At 37.9% G+C, this 11,136-nt stretch overlaps 1 protein-coding gene across 1 annotated transcript; it reads right to left on the bottom strand.

Moving 5' to 3' along the window:
• Positions 1–2,329: 2,329 nt before the first annotated feature.
• PRL (prolactin) lies at positions 2,330–10,865 on the bottom strand. The gene is made up of 5 exons (XM_027845212.1): positions 10,838–10,865; positions 8,230–8,408; positions 6,912–7,019; positions 5,020–5,199; positions 2,330–2,521 (listed from the first exon to the last, which is right to left on the bottom strand). Exons 1-5 carry the CDS (start codon positions 10,863–10,865, stop codon positions 2,330–2,332), a joined length of 687 nt encoding a protein of 228 aa, XP_027701013.1.
• Between the last annotated feature and the right edge of the window lie 271 nt (positions 10,866–11,136).

Below are 11,136 nucleotides of genomic sequence, written 5' to 3'. Positions count from 1 at the left end.
GGATTCTTTATTAGACTGTTTGGCTAATATGGAACAGTGTGACATGATGCTCAATACCGCTAAGGCTGAATCTAGAGATAGTGTCCAGAATGTGGGAAATGATAGTCCCATTGTACATTATCAAAATTAGAGCTTATTTTCAGTATTATATTTAGTTCTTGGTTTCACCTTCTTGGAACAACATTGAAAATCTGAAAAAATTTAGAGGACGAAAAAAGGTCTAGTTGTTGTTCAGTCGTTCCAGTCGGGTCCGACTTTGTGACCCCATTTTTTTATTTGTTTATTTTTTGTTTTGTTTTTGGGCAAAGATACTGGAGTGGTTTGCCATTTCCTTCTTCAGCTTGTTTTACAGATGAGGAAACTGAGGCAAACCAAGTTAGGTGTCTTGCCCTGGGTCACATAGCTAGTAAGTGTCTGAAGCCAGATTTGAATTCAGGAAGATGACACTGTATTCACTGCACTGCGTAGCTGTCCATGAGACAATACCAAAAAGAATCAACTAAAGGAAAAGCAGATAACCCGGTGGAGTGAGAAAAATTGGTGTGAGGGGACTCAGGTTCAAATCAATACTGGCTCTGTCATTTTTATCTTCGAGACCTTCATAAGTTGTTTGTTCCCCTATGTAAAAACGGTGGTGTTGTTGGGGGTTGGGGTAAAGGATCTGTGAATTGATGAACCTTGAGGTCTCTTCAATCTCTAACTCTACAGTCCTGTGGACAGGGGATGGTTAGCCTTCAGAAGTGGGGGTGTTAAGTGGAGACATGAGAGTTGTCTCCAAGCATTTGAAGTGTTGCAATGCCACAGAAGGATTACGGTTGTTCTGCTCAGCCCCTTGGGCGCTAAGGACCATGAGTCTTGAGTGGAAGTGGCAGAAAAACAGATTTAAGTTTGCCATAAGGAAATTCTTCCCAACAATAAGGGCTATTCAGAAGTGGAGCAGACTGCCTCAGGAAATACAAAGTTCCCCCTTGCTAGAGGTCTTCCTGTAAAAATCGACCACTTGATGGGGATGTTCAGGTTCAGGCCTGCATGTCCTCAGAAGTTCCTTCTGACCCTGAAATTTTGTAATTCTTCCATGCTCCCTCCTTAAGCTACTGCTTTAGCTCTCTACTCTGTCTCATGATCACCCTCATAAATTCCCTCTTCTAAAGAAAACTTTCCCTGCTATCTCCAATTGAAAGCATTCTCTTTCCTCACATTCAGAATAGCACTAATTTGGACCTCACCTCTGTACTCACTATCCTTTGTTTTTCGTTTTACTTATATTTATCGCCCTGTATGTTGTTTGAAAGCAAAAACTGTATTGTTTTTATTTTTATATCTCTAGGATCAAGCGTAGTGCCTTGCCAATGATAGTCATTTGACAAATGTGTGTGTGTTTAATGGAATAGAATTGCATAACTTCCAAGATCTTTTTCATACCTATGATACCAGAATTCTTTTGAATCACAACAAAAGAAATTGTCCTGCTGGGTTTGAGGCGGCATCCCACCTCACAGGCCTCTAAGTGAAAAGGATAGGTTGTAGTGATGTTTCATGACAAGCAGGCATGCAGGCATGCACATGCATGCACACATGCATACCCCACACATGGCCACACACACCAAGATCCTTTCATCCCTTCATCTCATTTTCAAGTCATCTGGATGCCAGTTTCCTGGTGCTTACATTGTTCCACATCTTAGTGGGTTGAGGGCTACGCTATTGAACATGGTTTGATATCACAGGGTGGACTAAATATTTGAGTAATTGAGTTAGAGTCAGTAGACCTGGGTTTGAGTCCCAAATCTGCTGCTTACTACGTAGGTGACCTTGAACAAGTAATTTAACCTCCCCCAGTTTCCTTATTTATAAAAGGAGGAACTAAGGTGACTTGCCCTCTGAAGTCTGTTCTAGCTCTCAATCTATGATCTTATGATTTACCTCCAAACAGAATGATCAGGCAAGATATGACCCCGAAATATTTGCAACACTTTACACTTGTTTTCTTTGACAATAGTTTATTTGTGCAATATGCAAAGTGTGGTTCTCAATCCTTTAATGATACAGCTAGCATGAATCATTAGAGAGTAATGGCAGTTTTACCTCTGATTTGCCATTCAATGAATTTGGGCAAATTGGCTTCATGTATCTTTAAGATGAAGTAGCCAATTAGAATTCTCTAGGAACGTCTTTATACATACATACATACATACATATATATATATATATATATATATATATATGAGAACCATTTCAGAAAAAAAACATATATTATGAAGCAAGAAAGCTAGAAAGGTCTCTGCAAGGGAGGAATCAGTAAGGGCAGTGAAACTGTTTTGGGGTTGGCTTAGCAGTTACTGTCATGAATGAGCCTACATTTCAGGAGCTTCAGGTAGTTGTCAATCTTGTGTGAGTCTCTGCGTAGACAGTGTAGCAAATTATAAAATGCAAAGAGACGAGTGTCCTCATCAGCCATCTGTAGGGATGGAAGTCCTGACCAGGCAGAGTAGACCTCATTTTCTCTGTCACCTGGATGAACCTGAATCACAAAAGGCAACAGGAAGATTTGTTAATTTTTTTTGGTTTCTCCTTATTTCCCTTGATAGACTAATCAGCAAAATACAGAGAAAAGATCTAAGCGTAGAGAATCCTTTAGGCTAAATATATTAAGGTGTCCTTATGGACTGTTGGTCTAACATTGGAGGTTGTGCACTATAATTGAGAGAAACTGGAATCACAGTACCTGGGTTTAAGCTCCAGCTCTGTTATTTACTACTGTGTGACCTTGGGAAAGTCATTTAACCTCTCTAGGCCTCAGTTTCCTTGGCTATAAAATAAGATGGCTGGCCCACATGACTCCTAAGACTCTATTTAAATCGATGACTCGTCCATTATTATTACTAAATGGTTCTACTATCACTAGGCACCTGGAGCGAAATATCTTACTCAATGATTTCCTCTCTTTTTTTATTTGCATATTTGACTGGCCTGGCCTTTGCATGCTTGGAAATGAAGTTTATTTGTATAGGAGGAGACGGGTGGAATATAGGTGAGGGCTCAAAAATATGTGTTGCTATTAAATATAGACTTTGGTATTTCCATGAGAGGTCTGAAAGAGCTCTTCACTCTTACTCTATTTGGGTGGCTCCTACTTCCCTGGAATATGCAATGCTTGGTCCTTGGTCTTTTGTCCGATTTCTTAACTTTTATCTTGTTGATGTTTAAATCCTGTTCTAGTTATTCTTTGTATAGCACAGTTCACATGTGAAGGTGATGAGATGAGTGTCCTGCAAGTTTTAAAGTGTTGAAGAAACTACATGCTATGATAATAAGAGCACTGTCACTGGAAAAAGAGGACTTTGATTTAAACAGAGTACCTCTGCTGTTCCCTTAATGTACAATCTTAGAGAAAATCATTGTCTTTCAACAAGCATTTGTTAAGCTTCTACTATCCTCTGTTTTAGTCTTCCCATCTGTCAAGTGAGGATAATGATGGTGAGTGCTACCTGGCCCAATTGTCTTAAGAGAATATATATAGAATCACTTTGTAAACTGAAATGTCAAGGACCTTGACCTTTGACACAGTTACATTTGAGACAATACGGAAGGGCCAAGGTATTGTTGGTGATAGGGTTTTTGTTGTTTTTGTGACAATAGAATTGTGATTGACCAACTGTTCAGTGTTTACTGAGTCCCAGACTTCTGGCTACTTGAGGTACAACCAGGCACACAGGACATGTGTAATGCAGGGGAAAACAGAGTCCCAAAGAGATGGTGGGAAAACAGAGTCCCAAAGAGATCATCACCCAGGAAGAACAGAACCTCAAAGGCTGCCTTGCTCTCTCCCTGTTTCATTTTTTCTCCGTTGCCATCTGGTCATTCTCTCTGTGTTTCTCTCACCCTCTTCAGGCAATTTTCTCCTGCAATATCATGCACTTTCTATAATTCTATGTTCATCCAGAGTTTCTGACTCTCCCTGCTAAGATATGCCATCTATAAGCAGTCTCAGAAGAGAAAGGAAATTGGTGCGTTCATTAGTTCTACTAGTAGCAGATTCTGCCTTTCTGGCCCACAGATTAACTGTTCTGCTTCCCTCATTGGCATAGCCTAAAAATGCAATGAAAATATAAGTTATTGTTATGTTATTGCTAATAACAATAAACATTAAATTTTAACCATCTAGTAATAATGATTAATAAGACCTGTTGAAATATTCAAGATTGAGAAGGTAAATGAGAAGACTTCTAGGCTAGAGATCCTCAACCTTTTCCCAAGTTTTTTCCCAATATTTTCCCCAATCCTTGAGAATCCTGGATTGGGCTGGAGGGACAGGTAAGTATTGACAACAAAGTCCTTGAATCTTAGGAATTAGGAAGGGGTCGTGAGCTCAATGTACATGTTAGGGTTGAGGGAGGGAGGGGGTGCTTCCACCAGGTAAATACTCCCCGTCTTGTTAGGATTCCAGACAAATGAAAGATGGACAAAGCTAAGGAAGGAACTGACTTTAAATCCGGCCTCAAACACATAACATTTACTAGCTGTGTGACTCTGGACAAGTCACTTAACTCCAATTGCCTCTCCAAAAAAAAAACAAAAAAAAACAAACCAAAAAAAAAAAAAAACCCTTATGTTAGTGCCTCAAGCTAAACCTTGTAAAAGGCCTCCCTTTCCAACCCACCAGTACCCATCCCTCCATATCCTGGTGGACTTCTCTCTACATGTAGGTCTCCAAGCAGTGTAGAAGTTGCTTACAGAGGAGTTCTGGCCACTGTTGAATGACTTGTTTAAATGGTGCAGTGAGCTGAGAGCAAAGCTATGACAAAGAGCTCTGATGGCCAGGCTGCTGGCTTTCTCCAGCCTCCTACTTTTCTAACGGCTAAGATAATAGAAAAAGGTGGGTAGAAGCATTCTTCCTGGACAAGAGGAAGGGCATTCTTGTTTTCCACACCTATCCCCAGTTCCCTCACACCATTCTGCCTTTTATTTTCATTAATGGGAAAAGGAAGGAAATAAGGAAGAAATAAGGGTTCCTCTCACCTGACCCACTATCTTCTCCATGCCTTCTAGAAGTCGTTTGTTTTGCTCCTCAATCTCCATGGCTTTCAAGAGGATGGTGTCAGGGGCTTCCTGCATACTCCGCACTTCAGTGACCAGGTGGTACAGGGGCTCATTCCAGGAGCGCAGGACTCTGAGCACTAAATTCAGGAGGTCTTCATGCTGTGTAGTGACATCAAGAGGAGACCATTAAAACTGGCCCTATGGGAGAAGCATGACCTTTTCTCAATCTAATCTTAGGAGCATAGATTTAGGGCTGAAAGGAGCCTTCAAGGTTATTTAGTCCTAACCCTTCATTTTACATTTGAGGGAGCTGAAGCCCAGAGATATGTGACTTGTCTAAGGTCACACAGGCAGTAGGGAGCTAAACTAAGATTTGAAATCAGATCCTCTGTCTCCCAATATAGCAATATTTCCACTGTCGCACGCAGCTGCCTTGAGAACTCCAAATGGTTTATTGTGTATGGAGATAATTTTAAAATTTGGGAAAATGGAAAAAAGAGAGCTTCATGATGACAAGGAAATAATTATTCTATGTAACAGAAAACTACCTCCCAGGATCAAATGAGATGATAATTGTAAAGCCCATAGTGCTGTTGGCACATAGTAGGCATTATATGAATGTCAGTTATTGTTATAATAATAATAATAAATTATGATAATACAATTATTATATAATTGATTATTATAATATTAAAATTAAATTATATAAAATTCTAATGATATATAGTGTATAATATAACAAATAAGTAATATAAAATTATAGCATACTTTTGATTTTGATAATTATAATAAAATATTTTATTATTTTTTTTTATTTAAAGTAGAAGGTCCTGGAGTAAAAAGTACACCTTCCTCACTTTGAATTTCTATTTAAAAAGACAAGAGGGTGGGACTGTACTTTTGTTTGTGTCTCCTCTGTTCAGTGACTGAATCATTTGGGGTCCGGTGGATTTGCCTGTGCTTTTGGAGACTGAGCATAACTTGAGTTCCTTAATAATTCAGGGCAAATGTAAGGTTTAGATTGAAGGAGAGGGGGAGAAAGGACTTTTTAGTTAAAAGAGACAAGATAAGCAATCAAAACCATGCTCTCTTTTTTTGTGGAGGAGGGAATGAAAGAAGAAAGGAAATAAGCATTTATTAAGCATCTCCTTTGTACCAGGTACTGTGCTAAGAGTTTTACAAATATATTATTCTTTTGATACTCAATCCTGGGAAGTAGGTGTTATTATCACCCTCACTGAAGAAACTTAGTTGAAGAAACTTAGGTAGACAGTGGTTAAATGACTTGTCTAGGGTCACACAGCTAGGGTCTGAGGCCAAATACGAATTCAAGTCTTTCTAACTCTAGACCGATCCTCTGCCCCATCTTGTTGCCTAGGAGACCCTTCTAGTCAGGTTGGAGAGTTTGATTGCAAGAACCCAAAGTTACTTTCATACAACAAGGAAGCACTGGTATAAGACTTTAGTGGAGATGGCTATAATACTCAATCATTTTCTGATAAAATTTCCCCTCTGTAAACATGAATGTCATAAATAGAAGGTCTCTGAAGACCTTTCCAGTTTAATATCTATGATCCTATAGTTTGAAATACCATGTACCATAATGCATACATATAAAGAACTATTTACAATTATGTGAGTAAGCACAATGCAGTGAAAATTACCCTGGATTTGGAATAATAAAATTTGAGTTCAAGCCTTGGCTTGGCCTCTCTGTACCCATTTGACTTTGGACAAGTCACCCTTGGAGCATCTATATTATGAGGGAGTTGTATGAGATGATTAGTGAGCTCCCTGCTGGCTTCAAATCTATGATCATCAGTTGTGCTCCTCCCTATTGTCCCTGTTAATGAATTGGAAATAGGACTCACGTGGATCTGCTGAGCTTGCTCTTTGTCTTCAGGAGTAGAAAGAGAAGAAGTATGGCAGCTATTGATAGCCTTGGTTATGAATCCCCTGCCCTGGGCATACCGTTCATCCTAGAGGTGTCCAAACAAACTGATTAATTTTGGTTATTAATGTACCAAATGAAATGATTAGCAGGCTAGGAGCTATGATAGATTGGCAATTATTTTTAGAATAAAATGAAGAAATTTAAGCTAAAAATAACGTAGATAGTGTCTTTTCCAACTTATTTTCCAATTATCTCCATATTTTCATTTTTCCTCACCCAAATACCAAATCTAAGTATTGCTGTCAGGATGCAGGAATTAATGGCTTCTTAGTATATGACTTCTGAATAAAGTTTTATTACAGTTGATGATTATGAAATAATAGGTAAAGGACAGAAGCAGATGGAAAAACCTTTTTAGCAAATGATTTTCAAAACCTGAGTAATCATAAAGATGGAAAAAAAACAAGATATAGTGAAAGTATTTCCAAAGATAAATTCACTTTTACAAAATCTTCACAAAAATATGAAACTTTAAGACTTGGAAGAGCAAAGGGATAGTACAAAAAACCCAAAAAACCAGAAGGTGGAAGAAAAGCAGTAGAACCATGGATATTCATACAGTAAATATTGAATCAGATTTTCATTCAGATATCACTGAATTCAACGAAACCATAAAATGGGAGATGGTATTTAGCTTGCCTACAAGTGATAACATAGGACTTTTAAAAAGTGCTCAATCAGAAAGAGAACAGAATTCTCTTCCCTATCTCTACTATTAATAACCCTAGCTAACCCTATTACTGTAATTAGAAAACTTTTTTTAGAACTGTGATTCTCAATGTTTTGGGATTTCTTATGTCCCATTGTTTTTTGACTTCCTGACATCCTTTCCTCCCTCCTCCTGGCTATGAAAGTACTCTGTGGCACATAAAAAGTGAATTAAATAAAGTTTGTGTTTAATTTATTAAATCTCTCCAGAAAAAAAATCACTAATTTAGAATGATTAGGGGATATCCAGAGTTTCATAAAAGCAGGTGTGGGGATCCATGAGATATAACTGATGGGACTAGAGGAGGTAAGTGGTAGGAGGAAATCCATTTAATGAGTAAACATTAACAGGTGGCTGGCATAACTTCAAAACAGCCTTATTCTTTCCAGTGGCTCTGTTCTTAGCGTTAGCCATGGATGTTTCCCATTGACTACTTTTGACTTGTGAGGTTTTTGTTTGGTGTTTTAAAGTTCAGTTGTCCCAGAGTTCAGATGAGGGGTCATTCTGGGATGGAACAGATACTTACAAATTCATTGAACATTTCTGAGGAAAGAGAGTGGATGTAGTGAGAGAGCATGACTGCACGGTCAAAAAGGTCGCTAAGGGACACCTGGCAGTTGACAGCTCCACTGGGACAGATGGGCAGAGATTCCACGCTCCTTGACAAGAGGACGCTTGACATGAGCAGCAATAGCAGTAATGATCCTGCATGGGTGAAAATGGACATGTTTAGAATGATCTATCCAGAAAACGTTATTGAAAGTAATGGAGTCATATGGAGTGTTATCTCTTACCAATGTGCTCTGCTTTATCATTTGGCACTGTAATAGCTGGGGGGAAAGCCAACACCTTTCTCTGTGTAAATTTAGATCTATAATTATATTTGCACATATATACAGTTTGAGAAGTAGGTCACTCCCTGCATTTTTGTATTGCTCCCGAGAGTGCTTCTATTCTTTGCAAACATTTGGAGCTTAAATTAGTTTTGAGGCAGGGTGTCCAGGTCATTCTCTGAAGATAGTTTAATGTCCTGGGAATTCCTGCAGAAAATTTCCAGCAGCTGTGCTATGTAGCTATTTGCAAATTTAACCCTGTGTTGTTCAATACTTGCAACAGTTAAGTTTCGTGACATAAAGAGGAATTGGGACAACCAACCTGCTTATTTTATCATAAAAACCAAGAGGAATAATCATTACATAATTTATTTGTTTTTTTTGTTAGTATCAGCTACAACTCACTGGGGTCTAATCCCCCTGCCTGATATAGACATGGCCCTAAAACGTAGTTACAAGAAGTTAGAGCTGGGTTGCATGAAATGTATGAGAGATTCTAGTGGGTAAGGGATTTTTAGAAAGGTCACTGGTATTACTTGTAGAAGGCAAAATTTTAGCTTATAGAATATGCCAGAAATTCTGAAAAACTGAGTAAATCCATTCTTTTAGTTCCCATTGAACTATTTTACTTCCTAAATAACCACCAAAGAGGGCATTGTGCTTCAGGGGAAGATGGGAAGGAACGAATGAGTGACAAAAATACGCAAGAATATATGGGATATGAGTATTGTGACATGTTAACAGGGATTGTTGTATCCCTTTAGATAAACTGTTAAAACAATATTGTTTCATAATTTTAGTGAAACTTATCCATACCATCTGATAAACCAATATTTTTATCTGAAGCAAAAGTTTCCAGGAAACATAATATAGATGGTGGAAAATGTCCCAGAGAAAATTAGATAAACACTAAAGGTTTGTATTTGGAAAATTCTACAGTATGCATATCCCATTAAGAAGAAACCCTCTAACTTAAAATATTGAGATATTTTAGTGCAGAATAAGAGTTTTTATTTTTCAAAAACTTGAAACTTCTGAGATAATAATTAAGTATCTACATATATTATATACAAAGAAAAACAAGTTCCCAGTAATATAGCACATATAACATATATTACAGAGACAGTGGAAATTTGGAACCCAGGAAATGTACAGTTAATTCATTATTTCTAACTTTTATACTTTCACTTATACATTAATATGTTAACTTTTAGCTGGCATCTGTTTATTTGTTTTGAGGGGAGGGTGACCCAGACCTTTGATTTGACTGGGATAGGGAACTCCTGGCATGGGAAACACCCTCTATGTATGCATATTGGCAATTTATCTATAACATAGTCTTAGAAAATTGCCTGGGGTAGTGTGAGGTTAAATAACTTGCCAATGATCATGCATGCAGCTAATAAGTGTCAAAGGCAGGATTTGAATCCACATCTTAGTGAAGGCCAGATCTTACTGACTCAAAGGCCTTTATCCCTTGACTTCATCACGGTTTCCCTTATTTAGCTGTTTTTTTTTTTACTATGATTTTATTGGTATAATGAATGCCTAATAGAGAAAATTCCTCTATCAAAGAATAGCTATCATAATGCAAGTAAAAATAGATTTGGGCTAATTTTACCAATTTTTCTTTTCTTACTAATTATCTAGGAAACCAGGAATGACTTCAGTAGTTACTTGCTGTTCAAGGTGACAAATGATTTGAGTGAAATTGAGACAGTTGTGCAAAGGAAATTTGTGCTTTATTGTTCAACTCATGGTTATGTCTACATGAGTACAGAAGAAGTGGGTGAAACAGAAAACTTCAGCAGCTCCAATTTACTGTGGCCAATATCTATAACATCACAGATGTTGGGGAGCTAGAAGTTCAGTTCTTACCACTTAGGAGCCATGGAATAGAAGACCATAATATTATAAATCTAGATCAGTGAGGGTCCTTATAGGTTGTCCAGTTTGACTCCCTCATTGTACAGATGAGAGAACTAGGGCTCAGATTGGTTAAAAGCTACCTAGGTCATATGAAGAGGTAGAACCATGATTTGAAGTCATATTCATTGATTCCAAATACAGTAATTTTTCCACACTGTACTGTGGTTCAAACTAAAGCAATTTTTTAGTAAGGGCCTATTTTGCACAATTATATAGATTCATACTATGACTACCGAGTGAAGAGAGAGTGGGCAACATGTATCTAGGCTATCATCCTGAGGACCCTCATCAACTCTGATATAAAAGAGACAGAGATGTTAAGAAAAGCCAAAGAAGTCAATAATTGGGATATTTTTAAGGAGTTGCACCTACCTTTCAACAATGACCTTTTGGTGTACATGGTGGTGATTGTAGCTTGTACCTTGTTTCACCAGAAGGAGTTGGTGGTCCTATATTTTCCTGTTCCACAGATAGTGATTTATAAGGCCTCAGAAACTCACGCTGAATATGTTAATCAAGTTATACCCAACCCTTACCTGGTCATCCGCTCCCGTCATTGAGATTACACACATAATTATAAACATCAAATGGTATTTTATTTCCTATTCATATTCAGGAAGACATATTGGTCAGAAATTGACATTCTAGGAAGGATTTTGATTAATTAATTT

The sequence above is a fragment of the Vombatus ursinus genome, unplaced genomic scaffold (genome assembly GCF_900497805.2).
Source record: "Vombatus ursinus unplaced genomic scaffold, bare-nosed wombat genome assembly UNPS02000577.1, whole genome shotgun sequence".
Classification (NCBI taxonomy): Eukaryota; Metazoa; Chordata; class Mammalia; order Diprotodontia; family Vombatidae; genus Vombatus; species Vombatus ursinus.
The sequence above is the reverse complement of the archived record's forward strand: the minus strand, read 5'-3'. Positions and strand labels throughout refer to the sequence as shown.

What these genes read in the sequence shown, in the direction of transcription:
- PRL (XM_027845212.1), bottom strand. Translation starts at nt 10,865, where the DNA reads ATGTACACCAAAAGGTCATTGTTGAAAG. An exon ending in AGCAAGCTCAGCAGATCCAC is followed by an intron (nt 5,200 to 6,911) that starts GTGAGTCCTATT and finishes GTCACTACACAG; the next exon opens with CATGAAGACCTCCTGAATTT. An exon ending in TGGAGAAGATAGTGGGTCAG is followed by an intron (nt 2,522 to 5,019) that starts GTGAGAGGAACC and finishes TTTGTGATTCAG; the next exon opens with GTTCATCCAGGTGACAGAGA.